Genomic DNA, 27,443 nt, shown 5'->3' on the forward strand with positions numbered 1-27,443 from the left:
AAACTCCAACTAGCTTAACAAAATGCACAACATCATCCAGTGCAAGTCAACATTTTATTAGGCTAAATTATTTTGTTGTCTGAAAGGGAAGAATAGTTACCCAGTATGGTAGTTTACGACATATAGGTGGCAGAGATGGGGGGGGGGGGGGGGCAGTGAAAACACGAAGTTTTTTTTTTTAGTTACTTAAACTATCATTACTTATTCCATATTAAGGTAAAGTAAAAAATAAATATGCAACATGGGTAGGTTGGTATCATTTCCCCTACTGACAACCTCCTTCCGCCTTCACTGCCGCTGGTCTCTTCACCAAACATGTTTAACCTATTTTGTTATTACACCTACTGTTTGACATATTTTGCATAACATGTAAGTTCTTGACTGTAGCTGCAACATGAAGCCTGAATAAAATAAATGGGTTGTTCCTGGAATGTTGTGTAATTGTTTTTGTAGTTTTGACTTAACATTAACAACAGGCAACCGTGGGCTCAAGCCTTAGGGGAGTCTTCTTCTGATCAAAAAGTTGTGTCAAAGTGTCCCCAAGACACTGGACCCTAAAAGTCTCGCCCAATAGGGAGATTAGCATCTTGCATGACAGTTATTTTCTTTGATTTGAGAATAGGTTCATGTTTCTGATATTGTGAAGCATTTTGGGACTGCTTCAGTGGTAAATAAAGCGCTTCCAGAAACTAACAAATATAGCGTACCAGGAAGTCCCAAAGAAAGCAAACTATAGCCAAGAAAGAAAAGATCTGTAAGAAACTAAAAAACACTAGAGATGTACGATATACCATTATTGTCAAATACTCAATTTCCAATATTACTTTATTAAGTAATTTTCCCCCTGGGATCTGATCCTGACTAACAGATATATACTTTGACCCCCTCCCCCCAAACTTTCGGTCACTTAATATATATCTCCATGGAAATGAAAGGTTGAGCCTACTTTTAATGTGATGCCCGACAGATGTATTCCACATATAAACATAATTTGTGCAAAATAAGAATACTTGTTCAACTTTAGTAATGGAAAATTGCCATATTTACTTTTAACATTTTACCTTAACCGATAACTCATATTGGTGGAAAAACCTATACCGATGTTATGTTAACCGATATTACATTTTTATTTTTGTTTTTATTATTTTGGCCAACAACGTTGATGGGCAGATAAAATTCCCCTTCTCTAGAAAACTTTGTGGTACAAAATCAACTAATGACCTCCGGTAAACCTGATAAATGGCTTTTTTTTTTTTAAATAAATAAAAAAAATACATTATGTATTTACAATTACATAGTGGCTGCAAAAAATATGTTCATTCTTGCTTTAAGGTGACTGTCGGAGTCATGACCCAATCAGCAATTTGGATAAAAATTCAATTTTTAACTGTATGTCTAATTGTCTTTGGAGAAGATATTGATTGAGCCCTGGGTTGCTTTCAACGAAGAATTGGTAGATTATTGTAAAAATAAATAAATAAATGTTATTGTTGTGTAAATATTGGAAATTCATTTGATTCTGGAAATATATGGTATAATAATAATATATTATTAGTAATGGAAAAAGTTGCAGATATCAACAAGATTACCTCCTTCTACAGATCAATGATTCGATCATTATTTATTTAGTTACATAGTTATTTATTTAGTTAGTCATTTATTTATTTAGCTATGTATTTATTTTGTTTGTTTATTTGTTAAGGTTTAGTTCCGTTCAGGCGTTCTGCGAGGCCGCCTAATGTTGATATGTTGGGTCCTCAGAAACACACAGGACAGTTGGACAAGTGAAGATGGCGGACGTGTTGAGTGTTCTTCGTCAGTACAACATCCAAAAGAAGGAAATTGTCGCCAAAGGAGATGAAGTGATATTTGGAGAGTTCTCTTGGCCCAAAAATGTCAAGACTAACTACATAATCTGGGGGTAAGTTTGTGCTTGTTGTGTTTACAGTTTTAATACGACGCGGCCCTGAATATGAAAGCGCGATAGCTACCAGATGCTAAAAATGCTAACATATGTCTCCTCGTTGCTGAGCTGAAGTCACTGATAAATCACTTAGTTTTTTACCTTTAACAGTGCGATACGATTGTCATGCTTTATTTTTGGACACGTCATATGTACAAAAAATAAATAAAAGTTAAATAAAAAAAAAAATGCTATTAAAACTTTGTGAGAAGTGTCAAGGTGCCTAAATTAATTATCATTTATTGTTTATTTACATAGCATCCGTGTCTCGCTGTGTGTGAGGTGTGTACTCACTCAATAGTTCGTTGGTCAGTTGGAATGTTCAAGTCCTGCAGGCTATTCATTGAAAGTTTATTTTTGAATATTTTTTTTATTTTTTTATTTTTTTTTTTAATGCGTTTATAAATGGCTTTATACAGTGAACGAAATTCACACAACTTTTTACAGTCTTAAAGTCATTTCCAATAATCATTGACTCTAGTTTATCTGGCTGATTTTACCTATCGATTATTCAACATTGGTCAATACATTTTGTAACTGCTTTTTTGCTTTTGTTATTACAAATTACAACACTGGGATAAATGAACTAGCTCATTGTTCAAAATTAAATTTGGCTTTGTTTTTATATCCATGTGTGTTTGAGTTTTGAGGAACTTAATTTTTTTTACATTGTATTCCAGAAACACACGCTTGACATAGGTTAGCCTTTTCTTATTCATCAGTGGTTTTACGGTCCTTGTGTTGAAAGTTTTATTAATTAAAGTCTCTTTTTTTAAATTTAGTAGTGTTTTGATTTTTTTCTTGAGTCTTATAAATGTTTTTATTTCATATCCGGTACATCAGATATTGGCAATTAATTGGTATCGGCCCTAAAACATACATATTTCTTGGGCTGTAATTCAAAGGACTAGTGTCACAAGTGTAATCTGAATGTTGTTTTTTTTTTGTTTGTTTAAATCTATTCTGCTCTTTCAAAGGTTCACTATGAAGGTAGTAGCTATCTGTACGTAATAAGTGTCAATGACTGGCAGTCTATCCGTACGCAGCGCCCCTCATTGGCCTGTTTAGGTCACAGGATAGGTGCACCATGTGACTTAGTTCCGTCAGTTCTATTTTAGCTAATATTTATTTTTAGCTACCCCACTAAAGTTTTTATTTTAGCCCTATCCCTAACACTAACCCTTTTACACTCCTTTTTCTCCTTTCATAAACATAAATCATCAGTGAAAAAAGCTGGTGTGATTAGCGGCTAATGCTATCCTAGCTCAGTGCCGACTTTCAAAGATGAAAACTACAGAGAGAACTTTTACCTGCTACTACCACCTCCTCACTGATTCTCCTCCATGCCAAATCCTTCCTAGTCCGGTCCCAGTTATAAAGGCCATGTCATACAGCTCCAGGTGGTCACACACAGCTTCTACTCCATGGTTGAATGGGTGAACAGACCTGTGTCCGTGTTGATGGCCTGACGTCATCGTCAACAAAGACTCTGATTGGCTTTCGTCATGCGACACGGTCGCCGGAGTTCAATATTTTCAACTCTTGCGAATGTGCGGATATGTGTAAAATCGGGAGCGCGCTCGCACGGCCAACGCTCTTGCTGTGCGGATCGAATTGCACTGCCGCACAGGAAAGATTGTGCATCTGGGACGCATCTATTCATTGACTTTGTATGTAATCTGGACATTTCGTGCCGCATCCGGTGTGAACACAGCATAACCCTATCCCTAACCATAAAATTTAAATTTTTTTCGTATATGTATTTTTAAAGGTGGAAATTGACATGTTAAATATTTTTAACTGAAAAATTATATTTGTCTAATGCGGGATTCGAACCTACGGCAGCGGGCACATTACGCTTATGTAGAAAAGGTCCTGCAACGTCATCTTTCGTTCGGATAGGCTGCCGGTATATAGATGGATACATATTATGTACTAGGAGACACTTCCCACTGTCAATGCCTGAAAATAAGTAAGGCTGCACATAGACTTGGGCAAACGTCTTTTAGAATGCACAATTCATCTTACAAATATTGAAGGGAAATATGCCTGTCATTTTTTTAAAGCTGTTGTCAATCTGTTGGACTGGGAATATGTGTGTTTGTGTGATATATTTCCATCAACATGAAAAATGTAATTGGTGTAGAAAGCTGTAGGTTGTACTAACCTGTCAGATTAGCTGGAGCATTCTGAATAAGATGTTTTGTAAGACAATCATCAGACCAGCATTTTGTAGATGACATAGTGCTTTTGCTGGTATTCACAAAAAACTGTCTTCAGGTGGACCAAAATTTGCCTAAAGGAAAATTGAGCATTTATTAGGGATGTAACGATTCACTCAACTCCCGATACGATTCGATTCACGATACTGGGTTCACGATACGATTCTCTCACGATTTATTTTACAAAATGGGACTGTAGACAAATGACTGAAAATATTCCTTTATTTTTTGGGGGAAAATACTGTGCTATTTTCCTTTTATTTTTCATTGTCAAAAGAATCCCTTAATAAACTACTCAAAACAATGCAATTTAACTAAAAATAAATCTTGAATGAAATAAATAAAGGAATAATACAAATGAAGAAGAAGCCTATTAATTTAAATTCTGGTTCTATAGTAAACAATGCAAAACTGCATAACAGTTATTTTTCTTTTTAAAAGTGCAACTGAAAATGTATTTTGTGCCTTAACAATTGGACTTTAAAAAAAAAAAAAAAAAAAGTCATTTCGCTGTATTTACGTCAGATATTTGTTTGGACCAGCAGAGGGCGCTGGTATCCCAGTGGTCGGTTGGCATGCAGAAATTCTTGCAGTGAAGAAGAGATGCTATGCGCTAGCAGACAGAGCTAATAGAAAAACATGACTCTTACAGATATTCACGTAATATACAGATATTCTTTCAGTGCTAAAGGGGTAAGGAATAATTTATGAACATGTTTAAGAGTAGAAGGCAGCCAGAAAGAAAGTAGAAGCAGATTCCTCCCGCCGCCAACACTTCTGGACAAGAGAAGGATAAATAACGCCCTCTGCTGTTTAAAAAAAGTACTGCGATTCAATTTTCACAGTATTGATGAACCGTGATACCTATGAATCGATTTTTGACTGCCTTACGATTGATCGTTACATCCCTAGCATTTATTGTATTATTTTTCTTTATTGTTGATCTTTTGAATCACCTTTCTAAAATACAATTTTGCTTGTGTTTGTGTGTTTAGTACTGGTAAAGAGGGGCAGCCCAAAGAGTACTATACATTGGACTCTATCCTCTTCCTCCTAAACAATGTACATCTACCACATTCATCCTATGTGCGACGAGCTGCAGTGAGTATTCCACTCTTGGTCATGTTTGTGGATTGATAATGCAGTGGCACTTGGTTTTCAAGTTCCTGAGCTGTTTTTGTTACGTTTTTTACATTAAGCTTCGGCGATGCTCAACAAGGTTTAACTGTTTAGTTACCCAGTGTAATTTCATAGGATGGAAAGGAAGGCCATTAATGCAAATGTTGGTAAAGAAAGACTTCTTTAATGAAACATTAGGGAACTTTTAGATAGCATTTTCATTTTTTAATTCTCTTTCATCTGGTTCTTGCTAATTTTCCTTTGAATTTTCCACCTCTGCATATTTTGTTTTGTTTTTTTTAGCTCCTAACATGACACAAAACACTTTATTAGATATCTTTACAAAACAAATGCTACAGACATGTTTCATCTTATCGTTGTCTCGCCAGACAATGTTTTTCTTCCTGTTCCCATTTAGCTAGTAGAACAAAGGTTCTAAATACTAAAGCTGTGCTTGGACATTTTGTACATTTATGTGAAAAGCCCCTTTTTATGTTGTTTAACCCCCTCCTTTTCTTTGCCAAATGAAGAAATTTAACCCCATCGCTTCTAAATTTAAAGTCACAGAATCAAAAATGACATCCTATTGATTCAATATATGTTTTTTTGGGGGGCAATATCAACCTTTAAACTTCTCTGTGTTTGTAACTGTTCTTTTCATTTTCACGTGATTGCCTTGGAAATGTTTGTGTTTATAGACAGAGAACATCCCTGTTGTCAGACGACCTGATCGAAAGGGCTTGCTCGCCTATCTCAATGGAGATAGTTGTAAGTTGTAATTTCATTTTTTTTTCAGCCTAGTTTTTGATATATTATAAAATATATACTGTATATTAATTGAATAATAATTTTTTATATTGAAAAAGCCTTGTGCATTAATATCTTTTCTTCTTGTACAGCCACGTCAACGAGTATCGACAGAAGTGCGCCTATTGAAATTGGGTTGCAAAGGCCTACACAGGGTAAGTCCAATTTGTTCAGTTTAGTTTTTGTGTATTTCAGGAACACAGTTAGATTAACCTCAAAGTGTTTTTGCTTCTGCAGTCAAACGAGCAGCTGATGAAGTGTCTTCTGAAGCCAAAAGGCCAAGAATTGAGGTTAACCTTTTGAATATATATACATTACCAGTGACTTGAAGCTATGAATAATCCCAAAACATATGACCGTATTTTCCGCCACATAGGTTGCTTTTTTTTTTTTTTTTTTTTCTCATTTGAATTTCAAGGTGCAGCCAATAAAGCAGCGAGCTTTGTGTGGATTATTTCAGTCTGCACACACGTGTCCAGGGTTTCCCTGGAGGCAGAACTGCGTACTTAACGTCATTTCTGCTGCAGGGACGTTGCCGTGAACAAACGTTTAAAAACGAGCTTCGGAACAACTTTATTAATGCAGGATGGATGAGACGTGCGTCTTAGTCAGAACGTTGTTCGAGTTGAAGGGAAATTACGAATGACTGCAGATTTCATATGTTTGTTATTTGTTTCCATTCTATATTTCTAAAATAAGGTGTATGCTTAAATAAAAAGCAAATACTGGTAGTAAGTTAAAGTTTCTGGATGGGAGCGGTGCAGGTGCGTATGCATTTGCAGTAAGAAGAGCATAAATTGTAGAATACTGTAGATATTATGTAACCAGTTGGTTAATAATAAATGAGTCAGTTTTTCGCATACCTACTGTTGCTGTCATGGAAGCTTTTTCTAACATTCTACACTACAAAATAAGTAATTATATTTTTTTATTAAAGAAAAGAGAGAGAGGAAAGAAAAAAAAATTCCCCCAAAAAAAGTGTATGATTCATGCTCGCATCGGATCAATATCAGTATCGGCTGATACGCAAGACTGCAATATTGCTATCATTACGGAAATGAAAAAGTTGTATCGGGACATCCCTAATAAGAACTGACCATTAAAAGCTGTAAGTACACTGATATGCAGACATGGGCCAGTGAGGAGATGACTTCACGTGTAGATGGAAACTCATCAGTTGAAACTCCAGAATACACAGAAATTCAACCCAAACTGACACGTTCTGATTGGCTGAGTTGTTTGAAGGGTTCATCGGCCAATAGAGTGCGACTTATGTGACAGAGCGGCCTTTACTTAGATTTTCCTTCGAAAATAGCAAAGTCCTGGGAAAGCGGCAAAAACAGCAGTGTACTCTATAGCCGGAAAATACGGCACAAGGTTCAGCACTTAAACAATACATAACCTTTGAGAGATTTGTGGTTCTTTGCTAATGATGTAAATGTTGCTTTACCTTAAAGGATGAGGAGCGTGTGCGTCTGGACAAAGAGCGCCTGGCTGCTCGTCTGGAGGGCCACAAAGAGGGCATCGTACAGACTGACCAGATCAGGTATCAAACTTTGCGTAGACTGTGAACTTGTACTTGTTACTAGAATTGAAGTGTCTGTTCATTAAAATTACTAAGTAAATGGTTGTTTTGACTTTCATTTCTGTAGATTAGGTTTAAGAGAATTCTTATTCACTTAATTCAAAACGCCTTCACCCTTTTCAGATCTCTTTCTGAGGCCATGTCGGTGGAGAAAATCGCAGCCATCAAAGCCAAGATTATGGCTAAGAAACGTTCCACTATTAAAACAGATCTGGACGATGACATCACCTTGAAGCAGAGAAGCTTTGTCGATGCAGAGGTGGACGTCACCAGGGACATCGTGAGTCGTGAAAGAGTCTGGAGGACGAGGACAACCATTCTTCAAAGCACCGGAAAGGTCAGTCTAACTTTATTACTGGTTTCCTGCCTTAGACCTGTGGCTGATATCAAGTTTCCATCTGCGAAAATACTTATTCCAAATGGTTCGAAATACTGCTTGATATAATGTCACCCCTTGGTTTGCCAATGTAGTGTATTTCACGTTGCTATGATGGCTCAACTGGTCCTTATTTAGATGTAATCGATTAAATTGACACCCAATGTTTTATTTTTATTAAAATTTCACATTTTTATTATGATTTTTGATTAAAGTAACAAACATTTGACATCAGCTATAAAACTATTACTTGGAAAAGGTTACATTTTAAGTGATAATCTATTTTATAGACACAGATTTTAACAACAACATTTAGAGAACGTTTACCAATGATCAGATAAAGATGCCTGCAAAACAGCAGTTCTACAACAAAAGTAGTTAAATATAGGAAAGGAGGTGTATTATCATGAGTTTTAAAGGCCAATTGATGAACTGAGCTGAAAAGGCTTGTTTTGTTGTTGTCAAGACAACGTTTTAAAAATATATTTATCAACCACTAGATGGCGGCAAAACACATGTAATTTTTTTCTATTTTGGCTTGATGATGTCTGCAAAAAACTGAACGGGATATGGTTTGTCTTATAAACATTGCAGTAACTTAAATTTTAATTTAGTGAATCAAGGATCTTTGGCTATGCAATCCTTTCCCAATCAAACCTTTTTCCACAGATCAATTGTTTAATCTAAGGATGTCTATCCTGTGTTGCAGAATTTTTCAAAGAACATCTTTGCCATCCTTCAGTCGGTGAAAGCCAGAGAAGAAGGGCGAGCTCCAGAGCAAAGACCAGCGCAAAACACCACTCAAGTGGTAAATATGGCGTCTCCACATATTTCGATCTGTTCACTTAAAAAATAACTCCATATGATTAAGCTTCTACTTGACTGTAGTTGTAAAGGGATAATCTGTTAACTGATTCACTGCCAGCCACATTCAGAGCAGCCAACCCCATATTGGCCAGCGTTTTAGATGATTTTCACTGATCTTTCAATACCAGTTCTGAAAGATTAAAGTCTCTACTTTCATCAGAATTTTTTATTTGTTTCTAGCTTGTTTTAATCATCAGCAGTTGAGTAGAGGCAAGTTTTACACAAATTGCCTGTTTCTGACATAAAGCTAGTGACTTTGAAGCAATTGTTTTTTTGCTTAGGGACACCTCAACATTGATTTTCTTCTATAAACTACAAAAAAAACACGGAGACTGGACTTTGGATGGCAAAATTCTTATTATTTTGCCATCTGAGTGAGAGTTGAATGGTTTGCTTACTGTATTTTGGCCTTTATCCAAATATCTCCCACCGTCAGACTGCACCGATGCCACTTCCTCCTTGACCCTTTTTTTAATCTTATTTCCTCATGATCACGACACTCTCAATAATCTTTACGTGGTAGTTGCATAAGGTTTTACTGCACCCGTTCTCGTTGAAAAACATAATTGAGGGTCATTAGCAGTCAACGTTACTAAACCAAATGACATCTTTAGACAATGGCAGTCAATGAGTGAAACAACTGTCTTTGTTTTACCTTTCCAGGATCCGTCACTAAGGAACAAGCAGCCTGTCCCTGCTGCTTATAACAGATACGATCAGGAGCGATTCAAAGGAAAAGAAGGTGAATGTGCTTTTTTCACTTTTTCTTACATAAATCTGTTTTGTTCTGTGACTCAAATTTTTTTTCATTTTACAGTAATATTCCACTGTATGTTTCATTGTCCTAATACATAATAAGTCACTCTTTTATTTGCAAACTTTTGTCATTGAAAACAATGTCAGTGACTTCTGTATAGCAAGAAAACATTACAGTAAATGTGTGTGCATTGTTTTATAAGATATAAGATTTGTTTTCATATATATATATATAATAGTGAATACCTTTTCATATACACTACCGGTCAAAAGTTTTAGAACACCACACTTTTTCCAGTTTTTTACTTAAATTAAATTATTAAAATATTCAGTTTATTGTGTCATTGCACTCTGAAATGAAAGCATAGAACAAATAAGCAATTTGAGTTGAATGGGATGGAATCAATTTATAGACCATAATTTATTCTAAACTTTTGACTCAAAGTAGTCACTTTTTGCAGATATAACGGCTGAACACACACGTGGCATGCATTCAATAAAAGTTGGAACACCTGTAGGAATTAGTAGCACCATCTTTCAAGGCTGATTCAACCTTCAGTGCTGCAGAACAGATTTAAATTTTTAACCCACTTTGTGTTACCTGAAAAAGGCCTATTTGTACAATTCTGAAATGTACATTTTTTTTCAGTTTTGGGTAACCAAACCTTTTTTTAGCCTCTGTCTGTTCAGTACTTAGTTTTGTACCATTTCAAGCTATTCATTGGACTTGCACGACTTAAAGTGCAAGAAATAAATGGAAAAATTAGGGTTTTCGAAAACTTTTGATCGGTAGTGTGTGTGTGTGTGTGTGTGTGTATGTATGTGTATATATATATATAGTGAATAATTTCTGACACTGTGCATAATTTGTTTTTAGAAACTGAGGGTTTTAAGATTGACACCATGGGCACATACCACGGCATGACGCTGAAGTCGGTGACGGTAAGAAATATCAATCTCTGATAACCAGGGTTGGTGTCAGTTATTAAATGTAATCGTGTAATTCATAATTAATTATGGTGTAATTGTAATTCTAAAAATCTGTTGCAATCATAATTGAATTGTAATTGAGTCTACTTTGACAATTTTTATAGAAGTGGTAATTCCAATTTCAATTTAATTAAATACAAAACAGTTCTATGGCTTACACACAGATATTATAATCAATGCACTAAAATGTAAATATTAAAATGCTAAAAGAACATTGTACACACATAAAAGCACATGCGATCACCACACTATATGACGTAAGGTTAGTAAAATTGAACTTTAGTTTTTGAGAAGGTATTTGTAATTGGAAAAAATGCCAGTCAATGTAATCATAATTGAATTGTAATTGAACCTGGATAATTGAAAACGTAATTAAATAATAAATGTAATTGATCCCAACTCTGATGATAACCTGTTGTGATGTTCCAAGTCAACAGAGCCTCAATATAACATGTCTGCTGACAGCCAGTTGTTGTTTTTTAATCAGTAAAATGCTGCACTAAAAGATGCACAAGCCCTTTTGATGTAACAAAATAGAGGCAAATGTTTTTTTCCCTACAATTTTAAAAGAAAAATCTCAAGAGTACTGAAAGAAAAAAAAAAAAACATTTATTTGATGATAGTCGGCAACAATCACAGCAACTGATGTTAGGTTACAACTATTGTCTGACTGCTTTGACTGTTCTTTTCTGCGTTGTGTACCCTGTGACCTTTACCTTTATAATATACTTCATATGTATTCCAAGAAAAGATGTTGTCACAAATGAAACAAAAGCTTTCAAAGATACTGATTTGATTTTGCCAATAATTACACAAAATTACAATTACTCTATTTATTTTCACTGAGAGTCTGCATTCATTGTTTCTCCATTCATTCTGTTTGAATGAAGCCTTCCTGCTCTTTTTTTAAATGCGTTGATGCAGGCATTACTTTTGTTGCCCTGAAGATGGTGCCAATACTTGAGTAGTTCGTTGGGGTGAAACCCATGGGATGTTATCAGATGGCTGTACTTGCAGCTGGAGTAAGACACTCGCCAGTGGTTGAACAAGAACTCATTGGGGGGAGGTGTGGGCTCGATTCCTAGTTTGGCCAGGCATATCCCCACATACACATCTTCCAGGTGAAGGTGGCGGACAGTGAGGGATGCTCGATAGATTTTTCTGGCCAAGTCTCCTGAGAAGACGTAGCCAGTCCCAGAGCAGAAGGTGGGGTATTTGTCACCGGGGTAATGTTCAGGGGGCATGTACCATTTGCTCTTTTTGTTCCTGTTGGGTGCAAAGCCTCTCATGTTGTTGCCTGTGAAGTAGTTCTTCTTGGGCTTCAGCTCTGGATGGAGCAGCTTGTGAATGAGATACTCAGTGTTGACGAACACGTCACTGTCAGTTTTCATGACGTAGCTGACCTGTGGGCAGTGCATGGCCACCCAGTTCATTCCCATTAATGTTTTAATGGTCAGGTTTTTGTAAGAATCTAAAAAGTCCTGTTGAATGATGTCATGATGGCGCCGGCTCTCTGTTTGGAGCATCTTCTGCTGCAGAAGTCCCAGTTCTCCATCTTTTTTTCCCAGCAAAAAAATCCGAATGATTCCCAGCGCTGAGACAACACTCTCGTTCCCCCAGGTCAAACGTATGGCGTTCCTTGCCTCTACCTGCCTCGCCTCGGTCGCAATCAGCAACACCAGAAAGGGAGTGGCTCTGTTTTTTGCACATTTGTTGGGCTCATTGATAATATAGGGAAAAGGTCCGTGGTTTATAGTTCCCCCAAAGCCTTCCTGTTCAGTAATGCTTGTATTAGCAGCCAGAGGGTCCTCAAAGCTCAGCCCTGTTTGTTGGTAGAGGGCACCCACGTTTTCAGGAGAGGTCACATTATTGTCAGCTAGGGAAGTTGGTCGAGGAATGATCACAAACCTCCACGCTGAACGGTGGCCACTTGTGTTCCATTTTGCTCTTGTAATATGAAGTCCGCCATACACCACAGGGTGACCTTTCCATCTTGGCATGCCAGTGGATCTAGGCAGCCACACCTGGTGGACCAGAAACACCAGTACCCCCAAAAAAGAGAGGAGATAAAATAGTTTCACCGCATGTGTACAGCAGTGCCGGCGTCTCCACTGCATGGTTTTGACGTAATAATAATTGTCTCAGAAAGCTATCACTCAATGCCTGAGATGAATAGCTTTTGTCCAACCCTGCAGGTGTATGTTACATCCATCGACGGAGTACACCTGAAGTCCTGGAATCACCTATAAGACAGAGAAATACAGACAATTTATTTGAATGATAGGAAAACAATCCTTTCTTTTAACAACTAAATAAACTCAAGTTATGTGACACCTTAATTTAATAATGTGTACAGCTTATAGTACTATTGACTTCACTGTTGAAATGCGCTAACCTGGTCATCATTTGATAGATTTCTATTTATTCTTGCTAAAAGAAGGTTGAGAATGAAGCCACTTAGGTTGTGCTGATAGCAGAGTTGGGGTCAATTACACTTTTTCAATTACATTTCTCAATTTCAATTTCTCAATTACTAAATTTCAATTACAATATTGCTAACTTTTATTCATATAGTGTTGTGATGATTGTATGTGGTTCTGTATTTGTATGCTGTAGTTTTATCATTTTTACATTTTACTGCATTAATTATAATAGCTTGTGTAAAAGCCCAACTAGGGAGAAAAGGTTGAATTGAGCATTAGCTATAAACACTTTGTACAAAACATCAGTTACATTCACACTATTGCTACTCTGTAAAATTGTATTGTATCGTTAAATCTATCATATGTAGGGATGTAACAATTAATCGTAAGGCAGTTAAAAATCGATTCATAGGTATCACGGTTGATATTGATTGATCGCAGTACTTTTTTTAACCAGCAGCGGGCAAGTGTACAAGTGTAGGCGGCGGGCGGAGTCTGCTAATACTTTCTTTCTGGCCGCCTTCTACTCTTAAACATGTTAATAAATGATTCATTGCCCCTTTAGCACCGAAAGAATATCTGTAATATTACTTGAATATCTGTAAAAGTCACGTTTTTCTATTAGCTCTGTCTGCTAGCATAGCTTCTCTTCTTCACTGCAAGAATTTCTGCATGCCAACCGACCACTGTGTTACCAGCGCCCTCTGCTGGTCCAAACAAATATGACGTAAATCAGTGTAATCACGTTTTTTTTTTTTTTAAAGTCCAATTGTTAAGGCACAAAATACATTTTCAGTTGCACTTTTAAAAAGAAAAAGAACTATTATGCAGTTTTGCATTGTTTATTATAGAACCAGAATTTAAATTAATAGGCTTCATTTTCATTTCTATTATTCCTTTATTTATTTCATTCAAGATTTATTTTTAGTTAAATTGCATTGTTTTGAATAGTTTATCAAGGGATTCTTTTGACAATGAAATATAAAAGGAAAATAATACAGTATTTTCTAGTTTTTTCCCCAAAAAAATTTGTCTACATTCCCATTTTGTAAAATAAATCGTGAGAGAATCATATCGTGAACCCAGTATCGTGAATCAAATCGTATCGGGAGTTGAGTGAATCGTTACATCCCTAATCATATGCTAACATTAACCCCGAATGACACGTTCACACCAAATGCGCCGAAAGCGTCAGGTTTTGCATACACAATATATGGTAATCGCACTTTGAGGAGCGTCGAGAGGTCCCACTGCGCGTTTTGAAGATTTACATGCGGCGGACACTGCATGTTTTGAGATTTCAAGCTTTTGAGAGTTAGGATGGTTGAACTTTTGGAGCATATCGCCGCGCGTCGACCAATCGGGAGCTTTCCCCAACCGTGACATATTCAGAATAATGGAAACAAAACACTAACCGGAGACTGATTGACAGGCGCTCTTCTGCTGGAATAGAGCGCCTGTAGTTGGTGTCCTGGTAGGGGATGCGAGCACCGATGCGGGTCAGCTGGTCGTCAAACTGGGCATGGAAGAGAAGGAAGTAGCATTGAAAGTGACTCTTGTCCGAGCGCAGCTCTGGTGAATCCAGAAATGGCACCGAGGCGCGAATAAAGCCAAGCCACTCTCTTGATAATGTAGAGCCGATGAACGGGAGTCGGAGGCGGTGTGTTCAGCAAGGAACTGCAAACTCTCTTCTCCATTCAACCATACTTCTCTATAGCCCTCTAACATCACAGTGCACACACTGAGTCACACCAGAATACATCCGACCGGAAACACCGCCTTCTCAAAATAATAATGTTCCCCACCACTTCACTGTCACTGGGTGAATTATGAACTTAACTGATTGCCACAATATCATCTACTGTATGAACACCACCAGCAACAGAGAAGCCCCTCCCCTAAACGCACTCTCTTCCCAACTTGTTTGGACGCGCGTCCAGAGTGTCTTCAACGCTGGTGACAAGCGTCTGATTCAATGAGCACAAGCGTCCAACTAGGGGCGTGACGCACAATTTTGATGCCCGAAACGCGTTTTGTGTGAACGTACCATAACTCTTCTAACCCTTACCACCTGTATGGGTATGAAGATTCACTGATGGGTAGTGAGAAAACTTGATCTGGAACACAATAACATATATGACTGTTTTGCATTTCATCAAACTATAATTGACAATTTTTATAGAATTTCCATAATTACTGTTACAAAGTCAATTATCTTAACTCAATTACAATTCAAATATGATAACAGATTTTTTTCAATTACAATTTCCATTATAATTATGCCATAATTGTAATTAATTATAATTGACCTCAACCCTGGCTGATAGTATAATGTGATGCTTACTATTGTGCAGTTCAGGCCAGTTATAACTTCAAACCTCCCACCCCAGTTCCCAGCCCTGTTTCCAACTTTTATTTTAAACCCTCATCCAGCACCAGAATGTAAAGATGCCTCTCTTTTCCTGAAAGATAGGTGCATTTGTTTTCTGCTGGCTGTTTTTTGTACCTTGTTGAGTTAATAGTGGACGTCAGCAGGATTATGATGTGACTGGTGACACTAGCTATTCTAGCATTTTGTTTCAAGATGGTGATTTTTCTCTCAAAAATATAGTCTTTCATGTCAGTTATGTGTCATTAGTTAAGTGTCATTCTAAAGATTTTAATAAAAAAGAAACATGTTCAACGTTGATAACCGTATATTGAACTATGAGACTTTGTTTTGACAGATGACAAAATAAACTCTTGAGATTCTTTGCATTAGGTTCAGATCTTCTGCTCAGGAAATGTCATTTGTTTACTGCAAAACAACACTGTCAACGTAACACCCTGGACTGTTCTGTTGCATTTTAAATTAATCGCTTGCCGTTTCCTGTAAAAAAAGGTTTAATTAGCTGTCAGAAATAGAAACGAGGGGTTATTTTTAAAAGGCACACCCAACACATCCTGGATAGCACCCAACTGTTCAACATTGACTTTTGCTTTATGACTACACTCGTGGTGTCCTGTTGATTACAGAATGTAGCATGCATGCATTCTAAGTCCTCGACACTTACCCGTACTGTCTACAGCTCTGGCGGTTAAAGCTTCACGTTTCTTTTGCATGTCCTCACTCATTTCCCCTGCATTTCCCCTTCCTCTTTAGCCTCTATATACTTGGCATCAGAGAAATGATGTAGTCCATTTACCACGGCTTATTAGCAAATGCATGCTAGAGCACCATGCATGCCTGGCTGTGATGAGAGCATCTGAGCTCCAGTGTTGCAGTCTTTCCATCTGCTTTGGTGCATTGTCCCTAGAGGCTCGAGTCTTCCCATACAGCTGCTGCTGCTGCTGCTTCTTCTGTCCAACGGCAGCTAGTCTTTACTCTGACAGTTATTTGCAGCTCTGTATCCTCTCCCCCTCCCTGCTGTGACACCGCAAATCAGCACAACTGCAGGCTAACAGGCTGTAAATCTGAACGATGCAAAGCCGCTAAATCTTCCCGTTTAGGCTCTTCCTCCCATTTGTGTTTTCTTCTTGGTGCCTGTTGTGCCCACTGGCATGTATGGCAGCAACATTTTGGTCCTGAAGCTTATTTCCTCTTGCTCTTCCCTTGAATCATATTCTGAAATACATACTTCCCTCCCCTCCGCCTTGCATCCACACCTCTTTCATTTCCTGTTGCTGTTTTCCTCCATTTACCATCCTCATTCAGCGGCCTGTCACGTACTGTTTTGTCGTCTTTCGCGTTGTCTGAGCAGGCTGGAGGGGTGGGGGGAATGTGAGCTGCTGGGGAGGAGGAAGATGAGTGAGACAGACACCGCTCTGAGTGGTTTGTTCGTTATAAAGGCTGATCCAGACTTGGTGGAATTTACTCTCTCCCAACACGTCACGCAGCCTCTGCTGCTGTTGCTGCCTGATCTGTAAAGGGGGAGGGGGGTCGGGATACTGACCTATTTGTATTCACACCCACTCTCCAGAAAGAGAAATGAAGCATTATCTCAATTTGACATGCTGCGAGGTAAAAGTGACTGAAGAGTGGGGCTTTGTGATCTGATTTAACGATGGCCGATGGCAGCAAAAAAGGGTCTTAAATTTGCATTGATGGACCCAGTAGGACACGCACTCTGCCAATTTAATGAGTTTTGTGCCAGACTATCTAATCATCATAATTGGAATGTGGATAATGAAGGCAATGTTTTTCACCAGGCCCATTTATTAATCATGGTTCACAATACATTTGCTTTTTTTCAGATATAAAATAGTTTAATTTTACTTTGAGCAACAAATTTTCCTTGAAATGTTGTACATTTGGTCAACAGACAACTGTGTAAGACAGGAGGCAAGATTTAACAGAAAATGTTTTTTCTGTGATCCTCCCATAAAAATATAAAAATGTCAGATATTACTTTATTAAACATTACTTTCTTTAATCCTAAATCACACTCAAGACCTGCAAGCCAAATTGGTCCGTTGTAGCATCCAGTTCAATCTGCAGGACTGTTTTACTTAAGTTAAACATTTTAGGGAAAACATTAATCATGAAGTAAAACACCATATAGTTTAGTTCCAGTTATATGTAAGTGAAGGATTTAACAACTAAGAAAATGATAAATACTGGTATTTTATGCACATTCTTTACATGTTCAAGTGTTGGATCAAGATTTTTTAAATTCCACTTTATTTCCCTTAAATTCCATGATTTTTTTTTTTTTTTTTTTTTTTTTTTTTTTGTGTTTGGCAGTTCAACTAAAATTAATGACAAACAATCATAACCCATATTGGCTGAAGATTTCATTTTCTCGAGTTGAATATTTGTTTTGGTGTTTTGTGTGGTGTTTTGTTGCCCTTAGGTTTTCTTAGTCTGTGGGGAAAAAAAACATTGTGCATTTCATTCTTGTTTTTTAATGGAAAACCATCTTCCTTTTTCTAAATTCTCTAAACATTGATCGATTTTGTTCATGTTTTTGCTCTAATACACATTTACATTGAATTTGCTGCTTGGGGTAGGAATTCTAAATAGTCTATACTACCTTGTTCAATGCATTCTGACATTTGAGTATTGCACCAATGTGTTTAGTCTGATGTCAAAGTAGTGATGCATCTAAAATTCTGCCACTGAAAATGTTAAGTTAAGTTTATCTGAGCACTAAACCATCTTCTTAGCAGAAGTTGAGACGGAGCTATGAGCGGAAAAAATGAAAAGTTCCTTTTCAAGTGAGATTGAGATGTTTGTTTCTGCATCATATTGACACCATTGCTTTGCACAGTTGATATCTGACGCGCGCATCCAGAAAATTGTTTTAGTAGCATGAATTTGGTCTTAGAGTCTGTCAGCGCACATTTGACAAAGATCCTCTGCACTTCATTATGACTGTATGTGATCCACATTATAAAGATCATTACTTGGATTTGAGATTATAGCAACGCATACAAGAAATGTTGCACGCCGCAATGGATGCACACAGATAAGCTTTAACCCTATAAGAGCAGGAAACGGACAGCAAAGCTGACAGTGAGAGATTGTCTGGAAATTAACGGTTAAACTATGGCAACAAAGTTGACTAACCCTTTTCAGGAAGCATTATTGGCTCACACAGGAAACGTTGTGGGTGTCCTTTTACAGAAGTAAGCAAAACGCAAAATGTTTTGGCGTTTTTGTTTGTTTTGTGGTTTTCTGCAGCTGTTTATGTGTAGCAGACTGTGCTATACATCGACTTTATCCTGCTGGTAGTGAGAGGAGAGCAGCAAAATTAAAGTTTGTTTTTATCATGAGGTCGAGTTTTCCCCTCTGTTCTGGCTTCTGCTTTCTTGTGGGAAGTTTGTGGGTCTTTTGACATTCTGGCTGCCGGCCATGAAATTACTGCTGTATTTAACATAGTGTATTTATATAGTCTTCATTTGTTTAGATTTTTACGTTGGGGTTTTTACAAAACGTGGCCTTTATTCTAAATGTGGGGTGGAGGCCACGCAGAGGACAGTGAACATTTAAACAAAAAACAAAAATGAGGAAGTGCTGAGAGAATAGTTATTGAAACTAAAAAAGTGTGAGAATTTGAAATCCAGACTGAAACGTAGTGTGTAAAAACAAGACCTATACATATCTATACATGTATACATGTACATGTACATCTATACCTATACAACATCAAAAGACCAGCTTGGGTGCAGCAAAATAGATGTAACAGTATGTGTAAATAGATATTATAATCTGGTCTATACTTTATGGTTGATTGATGTGTACCTTTTAGGAAGGAGCGTCCGCTCGGAAGGCCCAGACCCCAGCACTCCAGCCTGTCCCCCGTCCAGGTATGTGCCAATTTGTAATTAATGTATGTTTTATTATACTTTATTACTGATTCATTGCACTTACAACTTCATGCCAGTGCTTTAAAGCAGTGATTCTCAACTGGTGGGTCGGGACCCAAGAGTGGGTCGCGAACAGCTGATCAAAAATAAATAAATACTAAGTCTCTTGTGTTGGACTTTTTTATTTTGAAAGAAACTCTTCTTTTGACAGACATGCTGTGAAGTGCATGTTCACAAAATATAAAGATTTATGTTTAAAAAAAAAAAGAGAATGTGTGTTTTCAACAGCGAGTTTTGAAAAATGTGGGTCGCGATTTAATGACCGTGGAAAACTGTGGGTCCCAGGGTGAGACCAGTTGAGAACCCCTGCTTTAAAGCATACCAGTGACAGCATGAACAGCTAATGTGTTTCTTGCAGTCGGCAAGCTTTGGTGTAAAACTTTGGAGGCAGACCGTAGCACCTCAGAATCAGAGTGAAATGGAAATGCTATAAGTTGTACAATGACTGGTCCAGGGTGGAAAGGGTGCAGTCCAAAGCTTTAGTTATTACACAGTTATCTGATGGAGAGCGTTGGAAACAATAGAAATAATGAACCTTTGATATCTCATAGTATATTTTTCTACTCATCCATTACATTATAATTATTGTACATTATGTGTTTCTATAAAAACATTTTGAAGGGGTCCTGCTTTAAAAAAAAATTGCCTTGTCTGAATTCAATTTGTAATGTACACATTTCTTTATGCAATTTTCTGACTTTTTCTTTGGATAAACTTACATAAGAGATTAAAAATCTGAATCCTATTTCCCATTCTAGACACAGGTACACATCTTGTCTTTTTATGTCGATCAAAATCTGTGTTTGGATTGATTGAAAATGATTATTTTATTTTTCTCCAATAGTATCTCAGGCCAGGCCTCCACCAAACCAGAAGAAAGGTATTTTTATTCCATGTATTACTGTTGTTTAATGGACTAAAGATGATGAAATGTGGTTTAATTTTGAGCTTTTCCTGCAGGTTCTCGAACACCCATCATTATCATCCCCGCTGCCACCACCTCGCTCATCACTATGCTCAATGCCAAGGATCTCCTGCAGGATTTAAAGTAGGTCCAGTACACACCATTCAATATTTACTTTTTACCTAATCATATACTTATGTATTATATAATATAATTGTATAATGTAAAAAAAACATTATTTAAAACCAAACAGAATTTTCAATGTAGTTATAATCATTTTTTTTCTTCTTTTATCCGCCTCTCAAAATTGATCAAGTTTCCAAAATATGAAAGATGATTTAAGAAAAGGTTTTTGTTTTTTGTTTGATTTGTTTTTGAGACACTTTGATAAGAATTACTCCATTTTGTTAAATGCACTTTTTTATTTGAAAAAAAAAATGTTGTTAAATTGATTCCTATGAAAAACACCTGTTAGAACGACTGCAGATTGTTAATTGCACTTTTTACTTTCTTTGTGTTTGATTCATATTCAAGACACTTTAAAATGACTGTATGTTGTTAGACTACAAAGTTTAATTTTTGTAACATTTTTCCACTGGTGAAGTGCCTTGGGATTTTTTTTTTTTTTTTATTCAATTAAACGATGTACCTTGGCTTCAAAAAGGTTAAAACACTGTTCTGGAAGATCTTGAGTATCACTGAAGACAATTATGTAAATGTTTGTGTGTGATAATATGACAGAGGCCCTAAAATATCCTTATCTATTAGAGAATGACAGAGCTGCTAGTTTTGGCTCAAGCATTAGTCGATGGTCAGTGATGGTGTATAATCCACATCAGAAACTCCGACTCACTGACCACCTACTGTACAAATAACTGCTCAAAACTCACCTGTTTCAGCTCGCCTACAACCTACAAGAGCACTCCCATTCTTTGTTCGTCTGTTTCAAATTTTGTAAAGCGTCTTGAGTTTTTTTTGTTTTTGTTTTGAGAAGTGCTATATTAAAGTTATGTATTATTATTGTAATGCTAAAGCCTGGTTTATGCTTGATGGACGTGGGATGTCGTGAGTTGAGCGCGCCAAACATAAGCAGTGGCAAATGCGCCGAGTATAAACACCAATACGCTTTTGTGGAGTGCGCACGCGGTCTGTCAATGGAACCAGGGAAAGTATAACCAGCCCTTCACACAGGACATGTCTACAGGAGATGGACCTAAAACATCAGGATCTCTCATTAGTATTTTAAAGTGTCCACTGTCTGCTCGTCTGACAAACTGCCATAATTTCTTTTAAACCGCAGTAACGCAGTGTGACACCCTGTGTAATTGGCCCATCATTTAAACTTGATCATAACATCTCTGGCAAAGTATGTCATCCTGCAGAGAAAGTTCATATAAAGTATTTTTGTAAGAAGGGACATTTCACTGGAGAGATTTAATTATGGATGAGGAGGTTCAATCTCTGTGTGTTTCAGGTTCTTCACATCGGAGGACAAGAAAAAACAAGGCATCCCCCGCGACAACGAGGTTTTACTCCAAAGACGCAAAGACCAGATCCAGCCTGGAGGATCGTCTGTGAGCGTTACCGTGCCGTACCGCGTCATCGACCAGCCGCTCAAACTCGCACCCCAGGACTGGTGAGTGTTTCCTGGGTGGGTTTATGGGATGTTTTCACCACTTACCATAAAATCAGGAAATTCGGGAACTTTGACCATCGTTACATTACCTCACTGTTTCTTATAATCCTTTTTATTTTAATAAAAAATCTGCACATTCCTGAATCAGTTTTGTCTGCCCTTAGGTCATTTATAATAAGGCTTCTCAACCTGTGATTAAGACCCTAAAGCTAGAAGTGGGTTGCAAACTTGTATTTGGTGGGTGGTTGCATGCAAAAAAGGTGCTTGCTTTTTAATACCTACATGAAGGGACGAGGCACGTTTTGCTAATTGAAAGTTAAACCTTCTTTATCTCAGGTACAAAGGCACAGTGTACTTAATTTAAAGATTATTGGATTTGGGTTCTGACTTGTAGTTGTTTTGAGTCCTGAAGTCAGACCAGTTTAGAGCTAACGATGTAGAAGATTGATGTCATCACGCTTTGTGTCCTCCTGCAGGGATCGAGTGGTGGCTGTGTTCGTGCAGGGTCCTGCCTGGCAGTTCAAAGGGTGGCCGTGGCTACTGCCTGATGGGTCTCCCGTTGATATTTTTGCCAAAAGTAAGTGAGCAATCCACTGTATCATGGATCGTGCCCATCACAGTAAAATCAGGTGGTGCATGAGCATGATATGGTCATTACTATCACAGTTATATTTGAGCATCGTAAAATATATGAAAATATTTAGGTAAGCCACAAAAATTACAATTACGTTTTCAATTATCCATGGTCAGATACAATTATTCAATTATGATGATGAGAACCAGCATTTTTTTCAAATACAAATATTATTTTCCCCTGAAAGTCAATTACAATTAAGTTCTCAATTACTAAAGTGAAATTACGATTTTAATGACTTTTATTCATATAGCGTTGTGATAATTGTATGCAGTTTTTTGTGTGCACGGTGTCGTTTTAGCATCTTTACCTTTACATTTGAGTGCATTTGTTATAATATATTATGTAAAATCCCAACTAGGGGCAAGAGTTGGAATTAAGCAATAACTATATACTCTTTGTACATAACATCAGTTGGCTACAGTATTGTTAATCTGTAAAATTGCATCGTCCCTATTCAAAAGCTTAATATGAAACACATTTTAATGTTAAACTACTTATGTGTAAGCCATAGACCTGTTTTGTGTTTAATTAAATTGTATTTGAAAGCTTTTATTGAATTTCCATGGTAACCATAATTACAAAGTCAATTAATTGAACTCGATTCCAATTCAATTACGACGACAGATGTTTTAAGTTACAAGTATGATTATATTTATGCCATAATTGACTGGAAACACACACACAGAGGTTACTAAAGAAAGTTCAGGTTTATTTAACTAATAACTCTTTAAATTTGGTTGAACAAGACTAAAGCAAAAATAATTCTTAGTATTTAGAATAAGAGTAAAACTTACATAATATAAGTTTATACTGTTCACACAGGCTCTAACCAACCTAATCCAACACTAGGACCATACCTCACGACACACCTGGGTATATCACTGAAGTTCTGATAACTGTGATAATTACAATTTATTAAAAATGAATGGAAACATATCTAAGAATCTTCAGCTGTGTAAATGATAACGTTGATTGTTCCATCCTGCAGTTCGAGCCTTTCATCTGAAGTACGACGAAGCAAAGACAGACCCCAACGTGCAGAAGTGGGATGTGACCGTCCTGGAGCTGAGCCGCCACAGACGCCATCTGGACCGACCCATTTTTCTCCGATTCTGGGAAACCTTGGACAGGTGCCTCCAGCCAGTCTTCATTGTTTCATCTATGCACGTAGATTTTATCTGAATGTTAACCAGGGCTGCGGTCAATTATAATTATAATTGTGCAGTTGATAATTAATTACAATTATGATGTAATTGAAAAAAACTCTTGCTGTTGTAATCATAATAGAATTGTTGTTGAGTTCAGATAATTGACTTTGTAATTGGCGTGGGAATTCTATTAAAAACTGTCAATTACAATGTAATCAAACGTAAACCTGGGGATTCATGTTATAATTTTATGGCTTGCACATACGTAGTTAATAATTATTGAAATATTTTTCAGTTTACTTGTCATTTTGCCATTAAAAAATTATTCATGGTGTATACTGACAGAAAAAAAACTCAGACGCCCACACCAAAAATATTATTACTAATATTTTCATTGATTAGGAAGCCTAACAAAGTAACCAAGAGATGAGAAACAAATTGCATGATAGATAATATTTTTTGTGTATTTTACAGCTGATTTAAGACATGGGTCAAAACTGACCCATTTTCATCAGAGATGCTAACAGAAAGCTAACACAAGAGGAAGGATGAATTTTATGGAGTTATTTATTCAAGGCTCAGTAATAGTGGTTCATTGTAATTGAGAATGTAATTGTAATTGACTTTCAGAGGGAAAGTAATAATTGCAATTTTAATTGTAATTGAGGAAAAAAAATGCTGGAAATTGAGTTGTAATTTAACATTGATAATTGAAGATGTGATTATAAAAATTGCACTTGGCCCAAACCCTGATGTTACCATTGCTGACCTTTGTTTCCCTCTCTTTGTTTTTCAGATACATGGTCAAACACAAGTCTCATCTCAGGTTCTGAGTCCAGATTACAGCATTAACCACCAGAAATCCCACAAAGCGTTTGTTGAGGCTTTTTTCGGACTCTGCTGGAGTTACCTCTGCCATCCGAGCTTCCAACGACATGATTCCCATTTCTAGCAGCAGAGGTAGAACACACGGACCTCCCTGAGTGCACTCTGCTGGATCTGTTGCTGTGAATACTGCAAAGAGGACTTAGGGGATTTTTTTTTTTTTTTTATGTTTTCATATATGTTAACAGAAAAACCAAAATATGGTTTTATATCATGATCCCAGCAGGATACAAAGAAAACTATTATGGTAAATCCAGCCACACATTTAGATTAAGGAGAGACTTGAGGTAGTTTGTGTAATGTGCTGAGCAACTTCATTTCTAGTTTTGTTTTGGGTGCCTGTGATCTGAATGTACATAGACAATAAAACCTGTGAGTTAGAGGTGCAAAAAACTCCTGCACTTGATGAAAAGTTCCTTTTGAAGCTAGTTCAGTTCAACAGGTCAGCACATCTTGGTCATGCAATGGCCTAATGACTTTTTATTTTCCTCTTCGTTGATGTTGTGCTAGACGAGAAATGGTGGAGAAATTATTGTTTTGTCATCACACAAATTGACAATAAATCATCTGATATAAAAACACCTTGATATTGGTTTTTAGGTTGTTGTTTTTTTATATCACAATAAGTATTTAAAAGCTGAGTGAAGGAAAATCATTTCATTTGGTTTTGCTTTAGATTTCTAATCTGCACATTACAGAACAAATAGAGTAAAGAATACTATAATGAATAAAAATAGAAAAACACCAGTAATATATACTGTATATAATATATATACAATGATGGTATAATAGAGTTCAGTAGTCTGACAGCTTCAAGAGAAAAGCTGTTCCTCACTCTGGTGGTCCTGCTTTTTATGCTCCGTAGCCAGAAGGCCCTTTTCCTTCATCTAGTGGAGTAAATGTCCATGGGGTGGCATAGAAATAAAAAACTCATTTACAATTTAATTTAACCTGTACAGTTCTATGACTTACACATTATTAAAATATGTCAACTTTTCTTACCACTTGTCAGTTCATTCGAGGATAAATTAAAATCGAGTACTGACGCAAAAAAGAAAGCCTTACAAGGAACCAAAGAGATGGAGAACATAGATCATATTTTTGTGTATTATACAGCTGATTTAAAACGAGTTGAAACCAAGCTTGTGTTAGCATAATAAATGCTAACACAAGAGGAAGGTTTAGTTAGATTAAAGGCTTGGTAATTGTAAATGAGAATGTAATTGTAATCGACTTTCAGAGCAAAATAATTGCAATTGTAATTGGGGAAAAAATGCTGGTCACTAGTCGTGATTGAGTTGTGATTGAAAAAGGGTACAAATAAGACATAATTGTAAAGGAAAAATGTAATTGATCCCACTCTTCATCACAATTCATCCAGGACCATAAACACTTGTTCACTGACACACTTTCCAGTATTGTAGCAGTTGTGGCTAAAACTTTAGGTTATGTATTTAACCGGTTCTATGAGTGAGATGTCTCACTATGGGATGCAACCTCTGTCTGCATTCCTCAGAAGCATTTATTTCAATATGCAAATCCTGATTGGTCGGTGAGCGTGTCCGTCCGCATGGGGGTCACCCACCTCCTTTAAAAGGAGGACACGGACAGACGAGCACAATTCAAAATAAGCACCCCTTCTAGTCGTTTGAGCAAAAGTGAGGGGCGAGGTCCAACTCGCTGCTGCACAGATGTCCTGAACACAGCCCAGGATGTGGCAAGACCCCGAGTCGAGTGTTCATGCAGACCCTGACACCAGTAAGCCCAAACAATAGCATCCACAACCCAGTGTGACAGGCGTTGCTTAGTAACAGGCCTCCCCTTGCGGGGATTGGCCAAGGAGACGAACAGCTGATCGCTCTTCCTGAGGCTCCTCGTCATATCCATATAAGTGCAGATTGCACGAACTGAACATAACACATTCGGCCGCTGCTCACCCTGTGAGGCAGAAAAGGTCAGTGGGAGAACACAAGCCCACAACTGTCGGCACAAATGCCAGGTTGGGTCTCGGGATGATCCTTGCATCACCTGGGAAAATCTGAGTGCACGACGGATGAACCGAGAGCGCGTGGATGTCACTGACCCTCTTGCCCGAAGCCAGAGCCAGTAACAAGACAGTTTTAAGAGAGGCATACTATAGGCCCGCCTCCTCCAGTGGTTCGAAAGGAGGACATTTAAGTCCCTCCAAAACCACCAAGGTGGCACCAGTGGTTTGGACACGAGGAGGAGCCTACGTGCTCCCTTCATAAAACGGCAGATCAGCGGGTGCTGACTGGCCGACTTATCCCCAAAGCCACTTTCACAGTAGAAAAGACTTTGGTTTTGTCAATCAGGTCCTGCAGAAATTACAAAATCACTACCACCGGGCACTGAAAAGGGATGCGGTTCCTCTAGAGGCACCACCCCTCAAATAGCCTCCACCTAGATTCATAAAGAGACCTAGTGGATGGGGCTCGAGCACTCTGTATGGTGGAAATCACACTGATAATCCCACAGCTGATAGATTGAGCCACTCAGGGGCCAAGCCCACAGCGCCAGATGGTCTGGACGCAGGTGGAAAACTGTGCCCCTCCCCTGTGACAGCAAGTCCCTGTGCAGCGGGAGCTGCCAGGTACTTGCACACAGCAGCTGATAAATCTCTGCCAGCCAATGCATGGCCAGTTACAGTGGAGCCGCTAGGATCAGCGTGTGACCGCATTCCCTCACCCTGGACAGTGGTGGAGATAATCAGACCCAACAGGAGGAACGCTTAAAGAAGCACGCACGGCCAAACGTGC

General features: G+C 37.7%; 2 protein-coding genes and 1 pseudogene across 3 annotated transcripts; 1 reads left to right on the top strand and 2 right to left on the bottom strand.

Moving 5' to 3' along the window:
• The window catches only part of LOC114479618 (uncharacterized), a 71,075-nt pseudogene that overhangs the window by 43,543 nt on the left and 89 nt on the right, over window positions 1-27,443 (bottom strand).
• On the top strand, window positions 1,777-25,253 carry cdc73 (cell division cycle 73, Paf1/RNA polymerase II complex component, homolog (S. cerevisiae)). Its single transcript, XM_028473719.1, has 17 exons — window positions 1,777-1,921; window positions 5,181-5,286; window positions 6,003-6,072; window positions 6,204-6,266; window positions 6,349-6,401; window positions 7,569-7,657; window positions 7,820-8,033; window positions 8,782-8,880; window positions 9,603-9,681; window positions 10,573-10,637; window positions 19,339-19,396; window positions 20,301-20,336; window positions 20,417-20,504; window positions 21,835-21,996; window positions 22,473-22,573; window positions 23,622-23,763; window positions 24,578-25,253. Exons 1-17 carry the CDS (start codon window positions 1,791-1,793, stop codon window positions 24,612-24,614), a joined length of 1,593 nt encoding a protein of 530 aa, XP_028329520.1. The 5' UTR covers window positions 1,777-1,790; the 3' UTR covers window positions 24,615-25,253.
• Window positions 11,365-16,990, bottom strand: LOC114479825 (beta-1,3-galactosyltransferase 2). Of its 2 annotated transcripts, none has more exons than XM_028473720.1 (2): window positions 16,162-16,990; window positions 11,365-12,928 (listed from the first exon to the last, which is right to left on the bottom strand). In XM_028473720.1, exon 2 carries the CDS (start codon window positions 12,800-12,802, stop codon window positions 11,525-11,527), a length of 1,278 nt encoding a protein of 425 aa, XP_028329521.1. In that variant the 5' UTR covers window positions 12,803-12,928; window positions 16,162-16,990; the 3' UTR covers window positions 11,365-11,524. The 2 variants fall into 2 exon arrangements, with proteins under 2 accessions (XP_028329521.1, XP_028329522.1); XM_028473721.1 differs by lacking the exon at window positions 16,162-16,990 and adding an exon at window positions 14,524-14,581.

This window comes from Gouania willdenowi, chromosome 17 (assembly GCF_900634775.1).
Source record: "Gouania willdenowi chromosome 17, fGouWil2.1, whole genome shotgun sequence".
Classification (NCBI taxonomy): Eukaryota; Metazoa; Chordata; class Actinopteri; order Blenniiformes; family Gobiesocidae; genus Gouania; species Gouania willdenowi.

What these genes read in the sequence shown, in the direction of transcription:
- cdc73 (XM_028473719.1), top strand. Translation starts at nt 1,791, where the DNA reads ATGGCGGACGTGTTGAGTGTTCTTCGTCAGTACAACATCCAAAAGAAG. An exon ending in ACTAACTACATAATCTGGGG is followed by an intron (nt 1,922 to 5,180) that starts GTAAGTTTGTGC and finishes TTGTGTGTTTAG; the next exon opens with TACTGGTAAAGAGGGGCAGC. An exon ending in CCAGCCTGTCCCCCGTCCAG is followed by an intron (nt 19,397 to 20,300) that starts GTATGTGCCAAT and finishes TTTCTCCAATAG; the next exon opens with TATCTCAGGCCAGGCCTCCA.
- LOC114479825 (XM_028473720.1), bottom strand. Translation starts at nt 12,802, where the DNA reads ATGCAGTGGAGACGCCGGCACTGCTGTACACATGCGGTGAAACTATTT.